This window comes from Salmo salar, chromosome 09 (assembly GCF_965601325.2).
Source record: "Salmo salar chromosome 09, fSalSal1, whole genome shotgun sequence".
Classification (NCBI taxonomy): domain Eukaryota; kingdom Metazoa; phylum Chordata; class Actinopteri; order Salmoniformes; family Salmonidae; genus Salmo; species Salmo salar.
Genome location: NC_138299.1, coordinates 95603919 through 95630169, shown reverse-complemented (window position 1 = coordinate 95630169; position 26251 = coordinate 95603919). Strand labels below are relative to the sequence as shown.

The 26251-nt window shown below is 46.8% G+C and overlaps 1 protein-coding gene across 2 annotated transcripts in view; it reads left to right on the top strand.

The window, feature by feature from the left end:
* LOC106592156 (neuroligin-3) overlaps positions 1 to 26251 on the top strand; it is a 587284-nt gene that overhangs the window by 261388 nt on the left and 299645 nt on the right. The window contains exons 2-4 of one of the 2 annotated variants that reach the window (XM_045724151.2): positions 4626 to 5591; positions 6660 to 6719; positions 23190 to 23249. In XM_045724151.2, coding sequence (XP_045580107.1) covers positions 5090 to 5591; positions 6660 to 6719; positions 23190 to 23249 — 622 coding nt within the window. In that variant the 5' untranslated portion in view covers positions 4626 to 5089. The remainder of the gene's footprint in view (positions 1 to 4625; positions 5592 to 6659; positions 6720 to 23189; positions 23250 to 26251) is intronic. The other variant, XM_045724149.2, reaches the window with a different exon arrangement.

The following is a 26251-nucleotide window of genomic DNA, read 5'->3' as shown; positions in this document are numbered from 1 at the left end:
AGGAGAGAGGTAGGGTGTTTAACAGGGTGAGGAGGGGAGGAGAGAGGTAGGGTATTTAACAGGGTGAGGAGGGGAGGAGAGAGGTAGGTAGGGTGTTTAACAGGGTGAGGAGGAGAGGAGAGAGGTAGGGTTTTTAACAGGGTGAGGAGGGGGGAGGAGAGAGGTAGGTAGGGTGTTTAACAGGGTGAGGAGGGGAGAAGAGAGGTAGGGTGTTTAACAGGGTGAGGAGGGGGGAGGAGAGAGGTAGGTAGGGTGTTTAACAGGGTGAGGAGGGGAGGAGGGGAGGAGAGAGGTAGGGTGTTTAACAGGGTGAGGAGGGGGAGGAGAGAGGTAGGGTGTTTAACAGGGTGAGGAGGGGAGGAGAGAGGTAGGGTGTTTAACAGGGTGAGGAGGGGGGAGGAGAGAGGTAGGGTTTTTAACAGGGTGAGGGGGAGGAGTGAGGTAGGGTGTTTAACAGGGTGAGGAGGGGAGGAGAGAGGTAGGGTGTTTAACAGAGTTGAGGAGGGGGAGGAGAGAGGTAGGGTGTTTAACAGGGTGAGGAGGGGGGAGGAGAGAGGTAGGGTGTTTAACAGGGTGAGGAGGGGAGGAGAGAGGTAGGGTGTTTAACAGGGTGAGGAGGGGAGGAGAGAGGTAGGGTGTTTAACAGGGTGATGAGGGGAGGAGAGAGGTAGGGTGTTTAACAGGGTGAGGAGGGGAGGAGAGAGGTAGGGTATTTAACAGGGTGAGGAGGGGAGGAGAGAGGTAGGTAGGGTGTTTAACAGGGTGAGGAGGGGGAGGAGAGAGGTAGGGTGTTTAACATGGTGAGGAGGGGAGGAGAGAGGTAGGGTGTTTAACAGGGTGAGGAGGGGAGGAGAGAGGTAGGGTGTTTAACAGGGTGAGGAGGGGGAGGAGAGAGGTAGGGTGTTTAACAGAGTGAGGAGGGGAGGAGAGAGGTAGGGTGTTTAACAGGGTGAGGAGGGGAGGAGAGAGGTAGGGTGTTTAACAGGGTGAGGAGGGGGGATGAGAGAGGTAGGTTGTTTAACAGGGTGAGGAGGGGGGATGTGAGAGGTAGGTTGTTTAACAGGGTGAGGAGGGGAGGAGAGAGGTAGGGTGTTTAACAGAGTGAGGAGGGGAGGAGAGAGGTAGGGTGTTTAACAGAGTGAGGAGGGGAGGAGAGAGGTAGGGTTTTTAACAGGGTGAGGGGGAGGAGAGAGGTAGGGTGTTTAACAGAGTGAGGAGGGGAGGAGAGAGGTAGGGTGTTTAACAGGGTGAGGAGGGGAGGAGAGAGGTAGGTAGGGTGTTTAACAGAGTGAGGAGGGGGGAGGAGAGAGGTAGGGTGTTTAACAGGGTGAGGAGGGGAGGAGAGAGGTAGGGTGTTCAACAGGGTGAGGAGGAGGGAGGAGAGAGGTAGGGTGTTTAACAGGGTGAGGAGGGGGATGAGAGAGGTAGGGTGTTTAACAGGGTGAGGAGGGGAGGAGAGAGGTAGGGTGTTCAACAGGGTGAGGAGGAGGGAGGAGAGAGGTAGGGTGTTTAACAGGGTGAGGAGGGGAGGAGAGAGGTAGGGTGTTTAACAGGGTGAGGAGGGGAGGAGAGAGGTAGGGTGTTTAACAGAGTGAGGAGGGGGAGGAGAGAGGTAGGGTGTTTAACAGGGTGAGGAGGGGGAGGAGAGAGGTAGGGTGTTTAACAGGGTGAGGAGGGGGAGGAGAGAGGTAGGGTGTTTAACAGGGTGAGGAGGGGAGGAGAGAGGTAGGGTGTTTAACAGAGGTGAGGAGGGGGAGGAGAGAGGTAGGGTGTTTAACAGGGTGAGGAGGGGGGAGGAGAGAGGTAGGGTGTTTAACAGGGTGAGGAGGGGAGGAGAGAGGTAGGTAGGGTGTTTAACAGAGTGAGGAGGGGGGAGGAGAGAGGTAGGGTGTTTAACAGGGTGAGGAGGGGAGGAGAGAGGTAGGGTGTTCAACAGGGTGAGGAGGAGGGAGGAGAGAGGTAGGGTGTTTAACAGAGTGAGGAGGGGGATGAGAGAGGTAGGGTGTTTAACAGGGTGAGGAGGGGAGGAGAGAGGTAGGGTGTTTAACAGGGTGGGGAGGGGGGAGGGGGGAGGAGAGAGGTAGGGTGTTTAACAGGGTGAGGAGGGGAGGAGAGAGGTAGAGTGTTCAACAGGGTGAGGAGGGGGGAGGAGAGAGGTAGGGTGTTTGACAGGGTGAGGAGGGGGGAGGAGAGAGGTAGGGTGTTTAACAGGGTGAGGAGGGGGGAGGAGAGAGGTAGGGTGTTCAACAGGGTGAGGAGGAGGGAGGAGAGAGGTAGGGTGTTTAACAGGGTGAGGAGGGGAGGAGAGAGGTAGGGTGTTTAACAGGGTGAGGAGGGGGAGGAGAGAGGTAGGGTGTTTAACAGGGTGAGGAGGGGAGGAGAGAGGTAGGGTGTTTAACAGGGTGAGGAGGGGGAGGAGAGAGGTAGGGTGTTTAACAGGGTGAGGAGGGGAGGAGAGAGGTAGGGTGTTTAACAGGGTGAGGAGGGGAGGAGAGAGGTAGGGTGTTTAACAGGGTGAGGAGGGGGGAGGAGAGAGGTAGGGTGTTTAACAGGGTGAGGAGGGGGGGAGGAGAGAGGTAGGGTGTTTAACAGGGTGAGGAGGGGAGGAGAGAGGTAGGGTGTTTAACAGGGTGAGGAGGGGGGGAGGAGAGAGGTAGGGTGTTTAACAGGGTGAGGAGGGGGAGGAGAGAGGTAGGGTGTTTAACAGGGTGAGGAGGGGAGGAGAGAGGTAGGGTGTTTAACAGGGTGAGGAGGGGAGGAGAGAGGTAGGGTGTTTAACAGAGTGAGGAGGGGGAGGAGAGAGGTAGGGTGTTTAACAGGGTGAGGAGGGGGGAGGAGAGAGGTAGGGTGTTTAACAGGGTGAGGAGGGGAGGAGGGGAGGAGAGAGGTAGGGTGTTTAACAGGGTGAGGAGGGGAGGAGAGAGGTAGGGTGTTTAACAGGGTGAGGAGGGGGGAGGAGAGAGGTAGGGTGTTTAACAGGGTGAGGAGGGGAGGAGAGAGGTAGGGTGTTCAACAGTGTAGGGGGGGGAGGAGAGAGGTATGGTGTTTAACAGGGTGAGGAGGGGAGGAGAGAGGTAGGGTGTTTAACAGGGTGAGGAGGGGGGAGGAGAGAGGTAGGGTGTTTAACAGGGTGAGGAGGGGAGGAGGGGAGGAGAGAGGTAGGGTGTTTAACAGGGTGAGGAGGGGAGGAGAGAGGTAGGGTGTTTGACAGGGTGAGGAGGGGGGAGGAGAGAGGTAGGGTGTTTAACAGGGTGAGGAGGGGGGAGGAGAGAGGTAGGGTGTTCAACAGGGTGGGGAGGAGGGAGGAGAGAGGTAGGGTGTTTAACAGAGTGAGGAGGGGGAGGAGAGAGGTAGGGTGTTTAACAGGGTGAGGAGGGGAGGAGAGAGGTAGGGTGTTTAACAGGGTGAGGAGGGGAGGAGAGAGGTAGGGTGTTTAACAGGGTGAGGAGGGGAGGAGAGAGGTAGGGTGTTTAACAGGGTGAGGAGGGGAGGAGAGAGGTAGGGTGTTCAACAGGGTGAGGAGGGGGGAGAAATATACTGTTCCAATTGGCTTTTCACTGATCCTGTGTCATGTGTGTCTACATTGTGTGTGTGTGTTTGTGTGTGTGTGTGTGTGTGTGTGTGTGTGTGTGTGTGTGTGTGTGTGTGTGTGTGTGTGTGTGTGTGTGTGTGTGTGTGTGTGTGTGTGTGTGTGTGTGTGTGTGTGTGTGTGTGTGTGTGTGTGTGAATCATGCCTGTGTCTATGGGTCTTCAGAGTGATAACGGCACCTTAAGGAACGTCCTGATTGCTTTTCCCTGAGTGGTTAGTGTGCCTGACGCCTGCTGGTACATTATAAATCATTTACAGTCATTTTGGAATGCAATATCCTCTAAACTCCTGGCTTTATTTCTCTCTCTACTGTTATTGGACAGTGCTCCTGCCTGCTCTATTTAGCTAGCTGCAAGCCACTGAGGCTGAGCTGGGCCAGGGGGGGCTAGGAGGAGGGGGTTGAGGAGGAGGGGGGTTGATGTTGGTGTTGAGGAGGAGGGGTGATGAGGAGGGATTTGAAGAGGGGGGACTAGGAGGAGGGGTGAGTTGAAGAGGGGGGTTTGAGGAGTTGGGAGGTTGAGGAGTGAGGGGGTGAGGAGGGGTTTGAGGAGGGGGTTAAGGAGGGGAGTCTAGGAAGAGGGGGAGTTGAGGAGGGGAGGTTGAGGAATGTTATTGGAAGTCATTCAAAACTGTTGATAGTGTAGGTTTGTAGTGATTTATCTTTTTCTAAACAGTTATATAATGTTCCTTTGGTATGTATTTTGTGTGTTATGTGAGATGGAGACATGTTAGGGCCATTTTTGTAGTGTGCTCATTGCCATGTTAATCTTTCAATAGCTAGGCTTTATATCAGGAAACGTTCTGTGACTAAGTTGTGCAACACTTTACCCCAGCGACTCGGCGAGCCCTTGATTGTGTAGATTGATAGCATGGGTAAGTGCACTGTCATGTTTATGTCTTCTGGTTTATATCAGGACAGAAAAGACCTCTCTACCAGTCAATAAAACATGAGTGAATAAAAGAAATGAAAGCATTTCTGTTTGTCTGTCTCTCTGGAGATTGTCATACATTTTCCTATCCTCTTTTTTCTCTTCAGCAGGTATGAGATGGAAGATCTGACGAGACGAGGAGAGGACAGTGAATGAAGACCGTAAAGAAAGGAAATAACGCAACTTTTTATTTTGTACTTTTCTGTTTTATCTGCTCAGCTCCTTTATCCAGACTGATAAGTAGATCTATGGGTGCTGGACTGTTGGGCTGAGAGACGGGATTACAGGGCGAAGGGAAGACAGGGGAAGACGGGAAAACGGGGAGACAGGGGAAAACAGGGGAAAATAGGGGAAGACTGGGGAAGACTGGGGAAAATAGGGGAAGACTGGGGAAGACTGGGGAAAATAGGGGAAGACTGGGGAAGACTGGGGAAAATAGGGGAAGACTGGGGAAGACTGGGGAAGATAGGGGAAGACAGGGAGAGGAAAAGAAAGGCTTGTGAGCCAGGTAGGAGACCCGAAGTGTATGTTGGTGACTTGCAGTCGTTGCTGAGACTTAGTCAGACGGACCATGTGGTTTTCGCCAAGGAGAAACCGTCTCCTCTCCTCTCAGCATCAGGACCATGGAGACTGGCATGGTGCCCACATACCCAACTCCATCTCCAGCCTCAGCATCACGTCTTTCTGGATCTTAACTTTTTCCTGGTGCTTGGTGGGCGTCCGAGGCCAGGCCTACCACCCCACTGTGAACACGCAGTATGGGAAACTCCGAGGGGTGAGAGTGCCCCTACCCAGTGAGATACTGGGACCAGTGGACCAGTATTTGGGGGTCCCGTATGCAGCCTCCCCAGTGGGGGAGAAACGCTTCTTGCCCCCCGAGCCGCCCTCCTCCTGGTCGGGGATAAAGAACGCCACCCACTTTGCCCCCGTTTGCCCCCAGAATATTCACAACGCCGTGCCAGAAATTATGATGCCCATATGGTTCTCCTTCAGCCTGGATATAGTGGCCTCTTACATACAGGATCAAAACGAGGACTGTTTGTATCTAAACATCTACGTTCCAACGGAGGATGGTGAGTGGGTCGGGTATACGAGAACAAAACCAAACTCTTTTTATGTCTTGTCTTTTCTATCTCTCTCTGAGACTGTGTGTCGCTACTGTGGTGTGTGTGGAGCATGTCGTGTTGTCCTCCCTGTGCATGCTGTGTCTGTGTCCTCCACCACCACCATCTCCAGCCTCCTCATTCTGACTTGATCTTCCATGGCAGACATCTATTTTCATCAACTCTCCCTTTCCATGCCACTGTTTGAGTTTTCTCTTTGTGTTGATTAAAAAATAACACTCCAAAAAGACAAAATATTACATAAAATGCCTGAAAAACCAATCATTAGTTGAAACAGATTGGGCCTAGTACTGTACCTTGGTGCACTCCCTTCCCTTACTGTCGTGAGTGTTCTGGGGATAATATGATTAACTATGAGCTATTAGACAATGATTTTCTGTAGGGTTGGTTGGTGAAATATTCTGGTACACTCGAGGCCTGTGGCATCAGACTAGACCATGTAAGACCCCTTACTTTCCTATTCTTATCTAGCATTTGTCTTTGCAGTCTTTGCAAACTATAGATTACAGGTGCAACAGACAAAATAATACAATATTTTGACTGAAGACCTACATTTCAATCCATTAAGACCCACACAGCAAAGCTTGAAATTGTAAATGGTCCCAGTATCATAATGATACAAAATATTGCATACAATTTAATCTTAATATGAACAACAAATACTGTTGGAAATGTGCTGGAACGGAAAGTCCAGTCTAACTCTGAAGCACCTGTGTGGTGGTAAGGGGTCTTATATAGAAGTGCATGTGAATATGGGCTTCTTGTGTTCCAAAGTGCAGCAAATTCATTCCACCATTTTGGAATATTTCTGCAGAAACACCCCCAGTTACTCTCTGGACAGACCCTCTGTCGTTGTTGTTGATGAGGGAGGGAGAGAGGGGGGGGGGGATGGGGAGATGCGGAGATGGGGAGGGTTGGGAGGGTGGGTTTGGCTAAATCTGAAGTTGTTGCATGTCACCTTCCAGGTCTTTTCAAGAGCTTTCTGTTATTTTGTAGTTTTTTTTATTTATTTTACAGTCAAAAGAATATCCAAGGAATGTGCCAGGAAACCCAACAAGAAAATGTGTAGAAAAGGAGGTATGTAAGACAGACAACACGGTGGGAGTGAAAGAGAATGAGACAGGAGAGAAAATGCCTCTTCTCTAAATCCAGCGAGATTTCAGCACCTATCAACCCTCAAATCAAACTGTTCACTGGGAGGAGCAGGGGACCTACAGTTCTCATTAACGTGAACGTGTGTGTGTGTGTGTGTGTGTGTGTGTGTGTGTGTGTGGTGTGTGTGTGTGTGTGTGTGTGTGTGTGTTAAAGAGATAAATGGAAAGTAAAATGATGTCCATGAAGATTGAATGCTTTTGTACTTATTTTTCATCAGTAAAGTTGCTTTTTATATGAAAGCAATGTATTTTATTTGACACACAGCTTAACAACATAATTGATCATCAAAACCAATTCAAACATGACAATGTGGATAACATTGGGCCATCCATTAGTAATTGCAGCCTTCCAGGCTAAATCACAACGGCAAACAGATCAATTCTTCTGAATGGAAATAACAAGGCTGATTCAATCAGAATCAGAACGGCCAATTTAAAGTCATGTAACACAAATCAGAGTTAAAGGGGCGATCTGTGATTGGTGCATCCCTTTTTTTCTCCAACTTAAAACAAATATATTGTTGTTTTTCAAATCCCGGATTGCCCCTTTTAAAGTTATGTAAAACTAAATCAGGGTTGGAATGAGAGGAACTTCAGGAGTTTAAAGACTTTGGCTTATTGGAAGAATTTGTCAAAGGGACAAGAAGAGAAAGCATTTGAGGCCCAGGCTGTTGATTACATTTTCACATAACAGTCGAGGAATCCGTTCCAAATGGCACCCTGTTCCCTTTGTAGTGTACTACTGTTGACCAGGGCTCTTTGGGTAGTGCACTACGTTCGACCAGGGCCTATAGGGTAGTGCACTACGTTTAACCAGGACCCATAGGGTAGTGCACTACGTTTAACCAGGACCCATAGGGTAGTGCACTACGTTTAACCAGGGCCTATAGGGTGCCATTTGGGATGAGGACAAGTTCTGTCTGCAAGTCATAACTCACAACAAGCAAATATTCTCCTGTAGAGAGAAAGATGCATCATGGAGATATATTGGATTAGACTCATTACCCCTCTTGGAATTCATACAAACGTTGTATTACAAAGTGTCGATGTTACTTTCATTACAGAAAATGGATGCAAATCATGGTCAATATAGCTACTCTTTGCTTTGGTTTTCTGTAAATTCAGTAAACTCTGTCCCCCCTACAGTTGCCAAAAGCCAGTTAATTCACCTACAAACATTGTAATTATCAGAAGCCTTAATATTAAAGCTGATATTAAATCTAACGTTCTGTTAGTTTAAGCAGTCGGAAATCTCGGAAACATTACATTTGAGAGGCAGGAAGCTCTGCCATTAGCCCCACCTAGTGATCTTACAGACACACACACACACACACACACACACACACACACACACACACACACACACACACACACACACACACACACACACACACACACACACACACACACATACACTCCCGCTCACTTTAGTAAACCAATTCATTTTGAGACAGACGTGGCCCCAACATGCGTTTCTGAATTAGTCCCAGTAGTAGAACACACACAGAAATATTGCTTTAATATTCAAACTCCACTTGGAAACATTTTCAATTAACTTCCTCATGTTTTGTAATGAGGAAATAGTTTATCATATGTTTGATATGTTGATTTTGTGACATATCATTGTGCTGAAGGGGTGACTGTGGGTGCTTCTTAAATGACACCCTATTCCCCATATAGTGCACTACTTCCATAGGGCTCTGGTCAAAAGAAGGACACTATTTAGGGAATAGGGTTTGATTTGGGATGTGCTTGGTGTTTTGCAAAGCGTCTCAGCATCCTTTTAAACACTAGAGCTGTAATCTTCTAGCTCATTGAAATGGAAAGGGTTGCTGTGACAGTTTAAATTGTTCTACTTCAACATGTTTGTTAAGTTTTTAATCTAATGCATGGATATACAGCATGTATAATTATTTTGTGCTATAGTATGTTGAAAGCTTCTCATAATGCAAACTTTTTTAAACTTAAGCAAATATGTTGATTAAATAATTTGCTTTAGTCATCATTTTGCTCTAGAAGGAGTGAGTGTAAGGATAGTCACCATCAAATCAGGTCATTCCTTTTACAACAATGGGAATCTAGAATGACATGATAGTCCATGCAGTACATTCTAGAATGACATGATAGTCCATGCAGTACATTCTAGAATGACATGATAGTCCATGCAGTACATTCTAGAATGACATGATAGTCCATGCAGTACATTCTAGAATGACATGATAGTCCATGCAGTACATTCTAGAATGACATGATAGTCCACACAGTACATTCTAGAATGACATGATAGTCCACACAGTACATTCTAGAATGACATGATAGTCCACGCAGTACATTCTAGAATGACATGATAGTCCACGCAGTACATTCTAGAATGACATGATAGTCCACGCAGTACATTCTAGAATGACATGATAGTCCACGCAGTACATTCTAGAATGACATGATAGTCCATGAAGTACATTCTAGAATGACATGATAGTCCATGAAGTACATTCTACAATGACATGATGGTCCACACAGTACATTCTAGAATGGCATGATAGTCCATGCAGTACATTCTAGAATGACATGATAGTCCATGCAGTACAATCTAGAATGACATGATAGTCCACACAGTACATTCTAGAATGACATGATAGTCCACACAGTACATTCTAGAATGACATGATAGTCCATGCAGTACAATCTAGAATGACATGATAGTCCATGCAGTACATTCTAGAATGACATGATAGTCCATGTAGTACATTCTAGAATGACATGATAGTTCATGAAGTACATTCTAGAATGACATGATAGTCCATGAAGTACATTCTAGAATGACATGATAGTCCACGCAGTACATTCTAGAATGACATGATAGTACATGCAGTACATTTATACAATAGGACAGAACATGTTGATTGTGTTTCAGTTTCTGTCACTCCTGTTACTTTCTTAGTAATTGTACAGTAATCAGTAATATATGTGTCAGTTGTGTATGAAGTTATGAACATTGAAATGCTTTTCTAACTGTAGGACCTTTATCGTGGAACAGAGTCATACACCCACCAGGGATCTGTTGGTATCTACAAAACCTTTAATTATCACAGCTATATTGTGAAGCTTCAATCTCTTTATGAACATGTATCCTCAAGAGGTACACTATGATTCATTCTGAGGAAGAAGCGCGGCATTAGGCTCCCGATACAATGGTTGTATGATCGTTGCCAAGCAACAATAAGCAGTCGTGATTGGAGCGCGTCACGAATCGCCTTTGTCACATTTTTCAGCGCTCAATTGAATGAGTTCAGGGCCAGTTCAGCATCCCTAGACAATAATTAAAAGAAAATGATGTATGGAGAAAAGCGAATGTATAATTACATTGAAAATACATAATAGCTACTTAATATATTTGAGCCAAACTATAAGATGGCTATAGTATGATGAAACCACTCAACACTGGCATAACCTTTCCATCACTGCACACAAAACATGATATAGTTTTATTTTTGTTCAGAATCTTCAAGCACCATTGGAGCTGTTTTAAGAATAGCTGCTAAAACTCCTGCCAACACACTTGTATTATTCATAGTGCACCTGCCTATTATAGACAGAGAAACCTCACCACCCATTGTGAATAAAAGCCAGGTCTGTCTGTCTTAACCCAGAATATAGAGAAGGAGAGAGAGAGAGAGAGAGAGAGAGAGAGAGAGAGAGAGAGAGGCTTCAGACAGACAGAGAGAGAGAGAGAGAGAGAGAGAGAGGAGAGAGAGAGAGAGAGAGAGAGAGAGAGAGAGATAGGGAGGGAGGGAGAAGGCTTCAGACAGAGAGAGAGAGAGAGAGAGAGAGAGAGAAAGGCCTCAGAAAGTGGAAAACCGTACAATAACCTGTTCTAAGATCAAGGTTTCTCTAGTGTCTGAACAGAAATGTTTGTCATGTTTCAGTACAGAAGTCTTTTGTGACTCTCGCGGTGACCAGGGCGTCATCGAGTGTTGATACATACAACACATGACCTTCCTTAGTTATTCCACCGCTGGCTGGTGCACTGTAATGTCCAGGTATGGGCAAAGGTCATGTGGAGGAGACTGAACATGCAACATCAGCATTTGGGCTACAGAGTGTGTGTGTGTGTGTGTGTGTGTGTGTGTGTGTGTGTGTGTGTGTGTGTGTGTGTGTGTGTGTGTGTGTGTGTGTGTGTGTGTGTGTGTGTGTGTGTGTGTGTGTGTGTGTGCATTAGTATTTTTCAAATGATTAATTACATATAGCCTTACAGAGAGAGAGAGAGAGAGACCCTCAAGATCTCCATTATGTATAGCTCATTTTCTCTCTCTCTGTGAGGGTAACTGAACTGAGGAGAGGTTTAATGAGGGGCAGAGACATCGATCCATAGCGTCAAATATCCCTTTGATTCCCTGCTAGATTGGCTACAGACAGACAGACAGACAGACAGACAGACAGACAGACAGACAGACAGACAGACAGACAGACAGACAGACAGACAGACAGACAGACAGACAGACAGACAGACAGACAGACAGACAGACAGACAGACAGACAGACAGACAGACAGACAGACAGACAGACAGAGATGAGGGTTACTGTGTGAAAGACTTCCTCTATACTGGTAGCTAATTTCATTAATTACTGGACTTTAGCAGAGACCTATTAAAACCCAGGGCGCTCCTTCATGAAGTGAGTTTAATGGTATAATGAAGAAGTATAAAACTTGTTGTTTGTTTTTTACATCCTCTGGTGCTGTGTTCATTATGTGTCTCCAATGACACCCCATTCCCTTATATGGTGCATTACCATGGCATTAGCTGTTTAGCTGTTTATGCCTTTATTATAAACGTGCAGTTCCAATGTGAGTAGCCAGTGCAGGTGAGCTTTTAAATAGATCTGCCATGGAGTTCACTGTTCTTCAGATGGTGTCAGAGATTTTTGAGAGGCATACAGGACACATTAGCCTCTCTGTCCTAGTTTAACCTCTTTCATCAGACAGGTTGAGAGAAGTGGAGAAAAAAAGCATTTTCAAGTCCTGTCCTTGATTTTTCGGTACACTCGACTGCCATTCACATGCAGGTCTGAAACCTGTCACAAGATTATACCAGCCGCAGGGAAGGAGAAATAGAGAGATATAGAGATAGGGACTACGAGAGAGAGAGAGAGAGAGGGAGTGAGGGAGAAAGAGATTGAGAGAGGTAGAGAGAGAGAGAGAGAGAGGTAGAGAGAGGTAGAGAGGTAGAGAGAGAGAGAGAGAGAGAGAGAAAGAGAGAAATATCCTCCTGTGTACGACCTAAACTCAGCAAAAAATAATTGTCTCTTTTTCAGGACTCTGTCTTTCAAAGATAATTTGTAAAAATGGAAATAACTACACAGATCTTCATTGTAAAGGGTTTAAACATTGTTTTCCATGCTTGTTCAATGAACCATAAACAATTAATGAACATACACCTGTGGAACGGTCCTTAAGACACTAACAGCTTACAGATGGTAGGCAATTAAGGTGACAGCTATGATAACTTAGGACACTAAAGAGGCCTTTCTACTTGACTCTGAAAAACACCAAAAGAAAGATGCCCAGAGTCCCTGCTCATCTGCGTGAACGTGCCTTTGACATGCTGCAAGTAGGCATGAGGACTGCAGATGTGGCCAGGGCAATAAATTGCGATGTCCGTACTGTGAGACGCCTAAGACAGCACTACTGGGAGACAGGACGGACAGCTGATCGCCCTCGCAGTGGCAGACCACATGTAACAACACCTGCACAGGATCGGTACATCCGAACATCACACCTGTGGGACAGGTACAAGATGGCAACAACAACTGCCCAAATTACACCAGGAATGCAAAATTCCTCCATCAGTGCTCAGACTGTCCACAATAGGCTGAGAGAGGCTAGAATGAGGGCTTGTAGGCCTGTTGTAAGGCAGGTCCTCACCAGACATCCCCGGCAACAACGTCGCCTATGGGCACAAACCCACCGTCGCTGGACCAGACAAAAAGTGCTCTTCACTGACGAGTCGCGGTTTTGTCTAACTAGGAGTGATGGTCGGATTCGTGTTTATCGTCAAAGGAATGAGCGTTACACCGAGGCCTGTACTCTGGAGCAGGATTGATTTGGAGGTGGAGGGTCCGTCATGGTCTGGGGCGGTGTGTCACAGCATCATCGGACTGAGCTCGTTGTCATTGCAGGCAATCTCAACGCTGTGCATTACAGGGAAGACATCCTCCTCCCTCATGTGATACCCGTCCTGCAGGCTCCTCCTGACATGACCCTCCAGCATGATAATGCCACCAGCCATACTGCTCGTTCTGTGCGTGATTTCCTGCAAGACAGGAATGTCAGTGTTCTGCCATGGCCAGCGAAGAGCCCGGATCTCAATCCCATTGAGCACGTCTGGGACCTGTTGGATCGGAGGGTGAGGGCTAGGGCCATTCCCCCAAAAATGTCCGGGAACTTGCAGGTGTCTTGGTGGAAGAGTGGGGTAACATCTGACAGCAAGAACTGGCAAATCTGGTGCAGTCCATAAAGAGAAGATGCACGGCAGTACTTAATGCAGCTGGTGGCCACAACATATACTGACTGTTACTTTTGATTTTGACCCCCCCTTTGTTCAGGGACACATTATTCCATTTCTGTTAGTCACATGTCTGTGGAACTTGTTCAGTTTATGTCTTAGTTGTTGAATCTTGTTATGTTCATATAAATATTTACACATGGTAAGTTTGCTGAAAATAAACGCAGTTGACTGTGAGAGGAAGTTTCTTTTTTTGCTGAGTTTATTTCCCCCCACTAGAATCCCCATACTTTAATGAAGACTGGTTCTCCATCCTGGAGGGAGAACCCAGGGACATGTACTAGTCTGCGGCGACCTAAATGCCAGAACCGGACAAGAACCTGACACCCTCAGAACACAGGAGGACAAACGCCTGCCTGGAGGTGACAGCATTCCCTCCCTCATATGACCCCTAGCCACAACTATGACAACATTCAACCAACAAAAACGGGTCACAACTCCTGCAGCTCTGTCACACGCTGGGTATGTACATAGTCAATGGTAGGCTTCGAGGGGACTCCTACAGTAGGTACACCTATAGCTCATCTCTTGGCAGTAGTACTGTAGACTACTTTATCACTGACCTCAATCCAGAGTCTCTCAGAGTGTTCACAGTCAGCCCACTGACACCCCTATCAGACCACAGCAAAATCAGAGTCTACTTGAACAGAGCAATACTCAATCATCAGGCATAAAAGCCAGAGCAATATTAAAAAATGCTATAGATGGAAGGAATGTAGTGTGAAAACCTACCAAAAACCAATTGGGCAACAACAAATTCAATCCCTTCTAGACAACATCCTGGACAAAACGTTCCACTGTAATAGTGAAGGTGTAAATATGGCAGTAGAAAATGTTAACAGTATATTTGACACCTCAGCTTCCCTATCTAATCTAAAAATGTCAAACAGAAAACCAAAGAAAGTGAACAACACTGACAAATGGTTTGATGAAGAATGCAAAAACCTAAGAAAGAAATTGAGAAACCTGTCCAACCAAAAACATAGAGACCCAGAAAACCTGAGTCTTCACTATGGTGAATCACTAAAACAATACAGAAATACACTACGGAAGAAGAAGGAACAGCACATCAGAAATCAGCTCAATGTAATTGAAGAATCCGTAGACTCTAACCACTTCTGGGAAAATTGGAAAACACGAAACAAACAAGAACACGAAGAATTATCCATCCAAAATGGAGATGTATGGGTAAATTACTTCTCCAATCTTTTTGGCTCTATAACAAAGAACAAACAGCAAAAACATATACATTATCAAATACAAATCTTTAAAGACTACCAGAACCCACTGGATTCTCCAATTACCTTGAATGAACTACAGGGCAAAATAAAGACCCTCCAACCCAAAAAGGCCTGTGGTGTTGATGGAATCCTCAATGAAATTATAAAATATACAGACAACCAATTCCAATTGGCTATACTAAAACTCTTTAACATCATCCTTAGCTCTGGCATCTTCCCCATTATTTGGAACCATGGACTGATCACCCCAATCCACAAAGGTGGAGACAAATTTGACCCCAATAACTACCGTGGGATATGCGTCAACAGCAACTTTGGGAAAATCCTCTGCATTATCATCAACAGCAGACTTGTACATTTCCCCGTGTAAATAATGTACTGAGTAAATGTCAAATTGTGTTTTTACCAAATTATCGTATGACAGACCACGTATTAACCCTGCACACCCTTATGGACAAACAAACAAACCAAAATAAAGGCAAAGTCTTCTCATGCTTTGTTGATTTCAAAAAAGCCTCTGACTCAATTTGGCACAAGGGTCTGCTATACAAATTGATGGAAAGTGGTGTTGGTGGAAAAACATACGACATTATAAAATCCATGTACACAAACAACAAATGTGCAGTTAAAATAGGAAAAAAACACACACATTTCCTCCCACAGGGCCGAGGGGTGAGACAGAGATGCAGCTTAAGCCCCACCCTCTTCAACATATATATCAACTAATTGACGAGGGCACTAGAAAAGTCTGCAGCACCCGGCCTCACCCTACTAGAAACTGAAGTCAAATGTCTACTGTTTGCTGATGATCTGGTGCTTCTGTCACCAACCAAGGAGGGCCTACAGCAGCACCTAGATCTTTTGCACAGATTCTGCCAGACCTGGGCCCTGACAGTAAATCTCAGTAAGACCAAAATAATGGTGTTCCAAAAAAGGTCCAGTCGCCAGGACCACAAATACAAATTCCATCTAGACACCGTTGCCCAAGAGCACACAAAAAACTATACATACCACTGCCTAAACATCAGCGCCACAGGTAACTTCCACAAAGCTGTGAACGATCTGAGAGACAAGGCTAGAAGGGCATTCTATGCCATCAAAAGGAACATAAAATTCGACATACCAATTAGGATCTGGCTACAATACTTGAATCAGTTATGGAAGCCATTGTCCTTTATGGTTTGTGAGGTCTGGGGTCCGCTCACCAACCACTACTTCACAAAATGGGACAAACACAAAATTGAGACTCTGCATCCAGAAAAGAGCTGTTAAATTCTACAAACACCTAAAAGGAAGTGATACCCAAACCTTCCATAACAAAGCCATCACCTACAGAGAGATGAACCTGGAGATGAGTCCCCTAAGCAAGCTGGTCCTGGGGCTCTGTTCACAAACACAAACAGATCCCACAGAGCCCCAGGACAGCAACACTATTAGACCCCAAAAAATCATGAGAAAACAAAAAGATAATTGCATGACACATTGGAAAGAATTATAAAAAAAACAGAGCAAACTAAGATGCTATTTGGCCCTAAACAGAATACCTGACCACTGTGACTGACCCAAACTTAAGAAAAGCTTTGACTATGTACAGACTCAGTGAGCATAGCCTTGCTATTGAGAAAGGCCACCGTAGGCAGACCTGGCTCTCAAGAGAAGACAGGCTATGTGCACACTGCCCACAAAATGAGGTGGAAACTGAGCTGTACTTCCGAACCTCCTGCAAAAATGTAAGACCATATTAGAGACACATATTTCCCTCAGATTACACAGATCCACAAAAAAATTGAAAACAAACCCGATTTTGATAAACTCCCATGTCTACTGCGTGAATTTCCACGGTGTGCCATCACAGCAGCAAAATATGTGACCTGTTGCCACAAAGGTCAACCAATGAAGAACAAACACCATTGTAAGTTCAACCCATATTTATGTTAATTTATTTTCCCTTTTGTACTTTAACCATTTGCACATCATTACAACACTGTATATATACACATAATATGACATTTGACCTGTCTTTATTCTTTTGGAACTTCTGTGAGTGTAATGTTTACTGTTCATATTTATTGTTTATTTCACTTTTGTATATTATCTACTTCACTTGCTTTGGCAATGTTAACATATGTTTCTCATGCCAATTAAGCCCCTTGAATTTAATTGAGAGAGAGAGAGAGAGAGAGAGAGAGAGAGCGAGAGAGAGAAAGTGACCGAGAGATAGAAAGAGAGATGGAGTGAGTGAGAAAGAGAGAGAGAGTGAGGGAGAGGGAGAGAGAGCGAGAGAGAGAGAATGCCACTGCCTGTGAAAATGCCACAGAAAAAAATGCTGTTTATTTTCCAGCTGCTGACCTAGGTTTGTCAGAGAGCTATGAAAACTGCAAAAGAGGCCCAATCCCCATTAGACTGTGTCTGGGCCATGGCCGACACTATCGCAGCATGAAAATCCCTTTGGCTGGCCCACTCACACTCAACCCTGCCTGCCTGGAGAGAGAAAGAGGAGATAGAGAATTAGAGAGAGAGGGAAAGAGATATAGGAAAGGAGGGGGGAGTGGATGTTGGATGTTGTAGGGGGGAGTGGATGTGCCCTCTCCCCTGTTCTGATGAGGTTGTAGGGGGGAGTGGATGTCCCCTCTCCCCTGTTCTGATGAGGTTGTAGTGGGGAATAGATGTCCCCTCTCCCCTGTTCTGATGAGGTTGTAGTGGGGAATAGATGTCCCCTCTCCCCTGTTCTGAGGAGGTTGTAGTGGGGAATAGATGTCCCCTCTCCCCTGTTCTGATGAGGTTGTAGTGGAGAACAGATGTCCTCTCTCCCCTGTTCTGATGAGGCTGAGGAGAAACTTCAGTATAAATGTGTCAGGGACTGAATGGGGAAGTGGTTAGCCATTTCAGTTCCAATGGCCGTCTCCCAAATGACACCCTATTCCCTACATACAGTGGGGGAAAAAAGTATTTGATCCCCTGCTGATTTTGTACGTTTGCCCAGTTACAAAGAAATGATCAGTCTATAATTTTAATGGTAGGTTTATTTGAACAGTGAGAGACAGAATAACAACAACAAAAAAATCCAGAAAAACACATGTCAAAAATGTTATAAAATGATTTGCATTTTAATGAAATAAGTATTTGACCCCTCTGCAAAACATGACTTAGTACTTGGTGGCAAAACCCTTGTTGGCAGTCACAGAGGTCAGACGTTTCTTGTAGTTGGCCACCAGGTTTGCACACATCTCAGGAGGGATTTTGTCCCACTCCTCTTTGCAGATCTTCTCCAAGTCATTAAGGTTTCGAGGCTGACATTTGGCAACTCGAACCTTCAGCTCCCTCCACAGATGTTCTATGGGATTAAGGTCTAGAGACTGGCTAGGCCACTCCAGGACCTTATTGTGCTTCTTCTTGAGCCACTCCTTTGTTGCCTTTGCCGTGTGTTTTGGGTCATTGTCATGCTGCAATACCCATCCACGACCCATTTTCAATGCCCTGGCTGAGGGAAGTAGATTCTCACCCAAGATTTGACGGTACATGGCCCCGTCCATCGTCCCTTTGATGCGGTGAAGTTGTCCTGTCCCCTTAGCAGAAACACACCCCCAAAGCATAATGTTTCCACCTCCATGTTTGACGGTGGAGATGGTGTTCTTGGAGTCATAGGCAGCATTCCTCCTCCTCCAAACACGGCGAGTTGAGTTGATGCCAAAGAGCTCCATTTTGGTCTCATCTGACCACACCACTTTCACCAGTTGTCCTCTGAATCATTCAGATGTTCATTGGCAAAGGGCATGTATATGTATTCTTGAGCAGGGGGACCTTGTGGGCGCTGCAGGATTTCAGTCCTTCACGGTGTAGTGTGTTACCAATTGTTTTCTTGGTGACTATGGTCCCAGCTGCCTTGAGATCATTGACAAGATCCTCCCGTGTAGTTCTGGGCTGATTCCTCACCGTTCTCATGATCATTGCAACCCCACGAGGTGAGATCTTGCATGGAGCCCCAGGCTGAGGGAGATTGACAGTTCTTTTGTGTTTCTTCCATTTGCGAATAATCACACCAAATGTTGTCACCTTCTCACCAAGCTGCTTGGTGATGGTCTTGTAGCCCATTCCAGCCTTGTGTAGGTCTACAATCTTGTCCCTGACATCCTTGGAGAGCCATGGTGGAGAGTTTGGAATCTGATTGATTGATTGCTTCTGTGGACAGGTGTCTTTTTTACAGGTAACAAGCTGCGGTTAGGAGCACTCCCTTTAAGAGTATGCTCCTAATCTCAGCTCGTTACCTGTATAAAAGACACCTGGGAGCCAGAAATCTTTCTGATTGAGAGGGGGTCAAATATTTATTTTGCTCATTAAAATGCAAATCAATTTATAACATTTTTGACATGCGTTTTTCTGGATTTTTGTTGTTGTTCTGTCTCTCACTGTTCAAATAAACCTACCACTAAAAGTATAGACTGATCCTTTCTTTATCAGTGGGCAAACGTACAAAATCAGCAGGGGATCAAATACTTTTTCCCCTCACTGTAGTACACTACTTTTGACCAGATAACAATGCCAATAGGGTGTAATTTGGGATGCTTACAATTTGTCATGGTCAGCTTGTGACTCTAGTTAGCACTCTAGCCTCAGGAACTGTCCCAAATTGCCACCTGTTCCCTTTTTAGTGCACTAAAAGTAATTGACTATATATAGGGGATAGGGTGTAATTCGGGAAGCTAGCCTCAGCCTAAGCCAGTAGCCACCTCATTAACTCTGACTTGAGATGCAAGACACAGCTTAGGCAGGAAACAACCATTCACAGCCCCCTGCTGCCGCGTCTCTTCTCCTCTGACACACACACACACACACACACACACACACACACACACACACACACACACACACACACACACTGCTTCAACAGTCAACCCAAGGCTCAATATCTCTGTTATATCCTTTATTTAGTCCAACCTGGAGAAGAGAGGAGACAGACAGACGGGCGGACGGACAGACAGACAGTAACTAAGAGATGGAAAGCCCTGCTGGGGACTCAGTAGTCTCAGTTGTAACATATTAGTCATTTTACTGGTTGTCTTCTTTGATCGTAAAATATATGTGGAATGAAGCTTCATGTCGTTAATGTGTACCAGTGATGTTATACTGGCCGTTATCAGAGGGATTCTGTTTAGCTTCTATACCCCAGAGTTGGTATATATAATCTATGCCCCAAATGGCAGCCTATTCCCTAAGTAGTGCACTTCTTCTGATCAGAGCCCAATGGGCCTGGTCAAAAGTAGTGCACTATGAAGGGAATAGGGTTCCATTTGGGACACAGATATGCTCTTCCTGTCCACCCTGTTGTCCTCAGGCTGTCTCTCTTTACAGAGAGTGAACAAGGCAGCTTTTACTGTGGTTGTATCACAAATGGCACACTATTCCCTATGTAGTGCACTACTTTTGACCAGAGTCCTATAAGGGGAATAAGGTGCACTTCAGGATTCACCCATAGACCTTCCTGTTCATCCTGTTGTCCTCAGGCTAAGAGAGAGAGAGACAGCGAGAGAGAGAGTCATAGAGAGAGAGAGAGAGAGACAGACAGAGAGAGAGTCATAGAGCGAGAGAGAGACAGACAGAGAGAGACACGGAAAGAGAGAGAGACAGACAAGATGGAGGTCTTTTATTTGGTGTTATTTTGTGGTGAGGTGAGGCAGTGTGGGTTTTGACTATCCTTTACATTGTGGATAACAGGCTGCTTAACCTTTAAGATGCATTCTCCATCATTCTCTCTAATGTGTCCTTTCCAAAGTGCTTCTTAACCTCTAGACTACACACACACACACACACACACACGCACGCACGCACGCATTCACACACACACACACACACACACACACACACACACACACACGCACGCACGCACGCACGCACGCACGCACGCACCGCCGCACGCACGCATTCACACACACACACACACACACACACACACACACACACACACACACACACACACACACACACAGAGGAAGAGAGAGAGAGAAATAATGAAAGAATAAAGAGGAGCGACCGGACAGAGACAGATACCGGCTGTCTGGAAGGTAGAGAGACAGTAACAGGCTGTCTGGAAGGTAGAGAGACAGTAACAGGCTGTCTGGAATGTAGAGAGACAGTAACAGGCTGTCTGGAAGGTAGAGAGACAGTAGCAGGCTGTCTGGAAGGTAGAGAGACAGTAACAGGCTGTCTGGAAGGTAGAGAGACAGTAACAGGCTGTCTGGAAGGTAGAGAGACAGTAACAGGCTGTCTGGAAGGTAGAGAGACAGTAACAGGCTGTCTGGAAGGTAGAGAGACAGTAACAGGCTGTCTGGAATGTAGAGAGACAGTAACAGGCTGTCTGGAAGGTAGAGAGACAGTAGCAGGCTGTCTGGAAGGTAGAGAGACAGTAACAGGCTGTCTGGAAGGTAGAGAGACAGTAACAGGCTGTCTGGAAGGTAGAGAGACAGTAACAGGCTGTCTGGAAGGTAGAGAGACAGTAACAGGCTGTCTGGAAGGTAGAGAGACAGTAACAGGCTGTCTGGAAGGTAGAGAGACAGTAACAGGCTGTCTGGAAGGGAGAGAAACAGTAACAGGCTTTCTGGAAGGTAGAGAGACAGTAACAGGCTGTCTGGAAGGTAGAGAGACAGTAACAGGCTGTCTGGAAGGTAGAGAGACAGTAACAGGCTGTCTGGAAGGTAGAGAGACAGTAACAGGCTGTCTGGAAGGTAGAGAGACAGTAACAGGCTGTCTGGAAGGTAGAGAAACAGTAACAGGCTGTCTGGAAGGTAGAGAGACAGTAACAGGCTGTCTGGAAGGGAGAGAGACAGTAACAGGCTGTCTGGAAGGTAAAGAGACAGTAACAGGCTGTCTGGAAGGGAGAGAAACAGTAACAGGCTTTCTGGAAGGTAGAGAGACAGTAACAGGCTGTCTGGAAGGTAGAGAAACAGTAACAGGCTTTCTGGAAGGTAGAGAGACAGTAACAGGCTGTCTGGAAGGGAGAGACTCAGTAACAGGCTGTCTGGAAGGGAGAGAGACAGTAACAGGCTGTCTGGAAGGGAGAGAGACAGTAACAGGCTGTCTGGAAGGAAAAGAGACAGTAACAGGCTTTCTGGAAGGTAGAGAGACAGTAACAGGCTTTCTGGAAGGGAGAGACTCAGTAACAAGCTGTCTGGAAGGTAGAGAGACAGTAACAGGCTGTCTGGAAGGGGGAGAGACAGTAACAGGCTGTCTGGAAGGTAGAGAGACAGTAACAGGCTGTCTGGAAGGGAGAGAGACAGTAACAGGCTGTCTGGAAGGGAGAGAGACAGTAACAGGCTGTCTGGAAGGTAGAGAGACAGTAACAGGCTGTCTGGAAGGGAGAGAGACAGTAACAGGCTGTCTGGAAGGTAGAGAGACAGTAACAGGCTGTCTGGAAGGGAGAGAGACAGTAACAGGCTGTCTCAATGGGAACCTGATAGGTTAGAAAAATGGCCACTTGAGGGTTGGTAGAGTGAATATAAGCATTCTAAATTGTCAGAGACTGCAACATTTCACATTTCACTAAGTCCCCTTCCACACTCTGACCTTTCTCATATTTAACTCTGAGACCCATCTATTATCAGTGAACCTTTCCTCTGCAGGAAGGGGAATGTAGTTAACATTCAGAGAGTTCTATTGACTGAACTGTAGATTCAGAGATTCAGTCTGTGGAGTCTACATGTAGAGGAGGAAGAGCGTGTGTCACTGTGTGTGTGGCAGAATGGTCTAGAACGTGAATGCAGATGCATGCTGGCTCATACACACATACAGTAGTCCCAGACAGTCCTGCTGCATAGAATAAGGCATATTATGGTTCGAACACGACACACACACACGCACACACACACACGCACGCACACACACACGCACACACACGCACACACGCACGCACGCACGCGCACACACACACATATAGTCAGTCAGGCACCACGACAACAGGATAGGAAGTGACAGTGTTTCCTTGGTGGCACCTGCCACCCATTTAATATCTGTCTGTAACACTATCACTCACTAGTACATACAGATATACACCTACCTACACCTGTGGCTCTCTGTCTAAGCATTGACGATTCATAGCACATCTGCTAAACAAGTGTTGTTTGGTTTCATCAAAGTAGAATTCAATCCAACGTTCTGATTTAATAGTGCCAGTGAAACCAGTGGTGTATGACTCTGTGCCATAGTGCCAGTGAAACCAGTGGTGTATGACTCTGTGCCATAGTGCCAGTGAAACCAGTGGTGTATGACTCTGTGCCATAGTGCCAGTGAAACCAGTGGTGTATGACTCTATGCCAGTCCACCCTCAATAACAGTGTTGTTACATAAAGAGTATTTAAAAAAATCTGATATCAGATCTGTTGTGTATTTATTTTCATATCTAAAGTAAAACATATCATTCTTGAGTTACCAGAGATCAGTAAAAACCTTGGTTCTGTAAACAATCACTGTTTCTTGTTATCTAACCTGACTGTAAATAATGTAGTGTATTGTAGCTCCTCTTCCCTCCTCTCTGTCTTGACAAACATGCTATTTTGAATTTCTTGTGCTTCTCTGTGTCTCTCCCTGCTTTGTTAATAGGGGCACATGCCAAAAAACAGCCCGAGGATTTATCGGATAACGATGGTGACGAAGACGAAGGTATTTTCCTTGGTGACCACAAGATGGTGCATGGTTTATTCAGTCGTAGTAAAATACATCATTATGGTCTTATTTGGTTGATTTATAGTCAAGCATTTTTACAGTTATGAATACAACCAACCATCAACCAATTCATTATCATCATGCACTTTAGTTCTGCATCACATTTAAGTAAATTCTGTTATAAAGTGAGTGTGTGTGTGCCTGCGTGCGTGTGTGAGCGTGTGTGTGTGTGCAATTGTCTGCAGTATTTTTCTCAAGTCAGAATATGTTCCTTCATGTTGAATTTCAGTTGGCACAAAGAATCTTACTCTGCTGAAAGTCTTGTTCAGACAGCAGCTGAGTAAAAGGACCAGCCTCCATCTGAACCAGCTGAACGTCCTCCTGTAGCGAGGCTGACGGTGTAACGGGGGCAGTAGAGTAGCTGTGGAGCTGAACGTCCTCCTGTAGCGAGGCTGACGGTGTAACGGGGGCAGTAGAGTAGCTGTGGAGCTGAACGTCCTCCTGTAGAGAGGCTGACGGTGTAACGGGGGCAGTAGAGTAGCTGTGGAGCTGAACGTCCTCCTGTAGCGAGGCTGACGGTGTAACGGGGGCAGTAGAGTAGCTGTGGAGCTGAACGTCCTCCTGTAGAGAGGCTGACGGTGTAACGGGGGCAGTAGAGTAGCTGTGGAGCTGAACGTCCTCCTGTAGAGAGGCTGACGGTGTAACGGGGGCAGTAGAGTAGCTGTGGAGCTGAACGTCCTCCTGTAGAGAGGCTGACGGTGTAACGGGGGCAGTAGAGTAGCTGTGGAGCTGAACGTCCTCCTGTAGAGAGGCTGACGGTGTAACGGGGGCAGTAGAGTAGCTGTGGAGCTGAACGTCCTCCTGTAGAGAGGCTGACGGTGTAACGGGGGCAGTAGAGTAGCTGTGGAGCTGAACGTCCTCCTGTAGAGAGGCTGACGGTGTAACGGGGGCAGTAGAGTAGCTGTGGAGCTGAACGTCCTCCTGTAGCGAGGCTGACGGTGTAACGGGGGCAGTAGAGTAGCTGTGGAGCTGAACGTCCTCCTGTAGAGAGGCTGACGGTGTAACGGGGGCAGTAGAGTAGCTGTGGAGCTGAACGTCCTCCTGTAGAGAGGCTGACGGTGTAACGGGGGCAGTAGAGTAGCTGTGGAGCTGAACGTCCTCCTGTAGCGAGGCTGACGGTGTAACGGGGGCAGTAGAGTAGCTGTGGAGCTGAACGTCCTCCTGTAGAGAGGCTGACGGTGTAACGGGGGCAGTAGAGTAGCTGTGGAGCTGAACGTCCTCCTGTAGCGAGGCTGACGGTGTAACGGGGGCAGTAGAGTAGCTGTGGAGCTGAACGTCCTCCTGTAGAGAGGCTGACGGTGTAACGGGGGCAGTAGAGTAGCTGTGGAGCTGAACGTCCTCCTGTAGAGAGGCTGACGGTGTAACGGGGGCAGTAGAGTAGCTGTGGAGCTGAACGTCCTCCTGTAGAGAGGCTGACGGTGTAACGGGGGCAGTAGAGTAGCTGTGGAGCTGAACGTCCTCCTGTAGCGAGGCTGACGGTGTAACGGGGGCAGTAGAGTAGCTGTGGAGCTGAACGTCCTCCTGTAGAGAGGCTGACGGTGTAACGGGGGCAGTAGAGTAGCTGTGGAGCTGAACGTCCTCCTGTAGAGAGGCTGACGGTGTAACGGGGGCAGTAGAGTAGCTGTGGAGCTGAACGTCCTCCTGTAGAGAGGCTGACGGTGTAACGGGGGCAGTAGAGTAGCTGTGGAGCTGAACGTCCTCCTGTAGAGAGGCTGACGGTGTAACGGGGGCAGTAGAGTAGCTGTGGAGCTGAACGTCCTCCTGTAGCGAGGCTGACGGTGTAACGGGGGCAGTAGAGTAGCTGTGGAGCTGAACGTCCTCCTGTAGAGAGGCTGACGGTGTAACGGGGGCAGTAGAGTAGCTGTGGAGCTGAACGTCCTCCTGTAGCGAGGCTGACGGTGTAACGGGGGCAGTAGAGTAGCTGTGGAGCTGAACGTCCTCCTGTAGAGAGGCTGACGGTGTAACGGGGGCAGTAGAGTAGCTGTGGAGCTGAACGTCCTCCTGTAGAGAGGCTGACGGTGTAACGGGGGCAGTAGAGTAGCTGTGGAGCTGAACGTCCTCCTGTAGAGAGGCTGACGGTGTAACGGGGGCAGTAGAGTAGCTGTGGAGCTGAACGTCCTCCTGTAGCGAGGCTGACGGTGTAACGGGGGCAGTAGAGTAGCTGTGGAGCTGAACGTCCTCCTGTAGAGAGGCTGACGGTGTAACGGGGGCAGTAGAGTAGCTGTGGAGCTGAACGTCCTCCTGTAGAGAGGCTGACGGTGTAACGGGGGCAGTAGAGTAGCTGTGGAGCTGAACGTCCTCTTGTAGAGAGGCTGACGGTGTAACGGGGGCAGTAGAGTAGCTGTGGAGCTGAACGTCCTCCTGTAGAGAGGCTGACGGTGTAACGGGGGCAGTAGAGTAGCTGTGGAGCTGAACGTCCTCAGGCGTACTGTTAGCTGTGATAATGACATGGTAGTGAATGTTAATCAGCGGTATGACACACACACACATGCACACACACTGAAACGCACACACACACACATACACTCCAACACACAGACACAGACACACACTGTGATAACAGCCTGTTAACCAGGCCTGCCAACAGAAGGAGTGGTCTCTACAGATGGTCATACAATCAACAAACTATCTGTTGATAAGTGTCTGCTTGCTAACGTTACGGTTAGTGTTAGGGTTAGAATAAGAGTTAGGATAAGGGTTAAGGTTAGGGTTAGGATAAGGGTTAAGGTTAGGGTTAGGATAAGGGTTAAGGTTAGGATAAGGGTTATGTTTAGGGCTAGGATAAGGGTTAAGGTTAGGGCTTGGGTTAGGGTTAAGGTTAGGGCTAGAATAAGGGTTAAGGTTAGGGCTAGGATAAGGGTTAAGGTTAGGGCTTGGGTTAGGGTTAAGGTTAGGGCTAGGATAAGGGTTAAGGTTAGTGCTAGGATAAGGATTAAGGT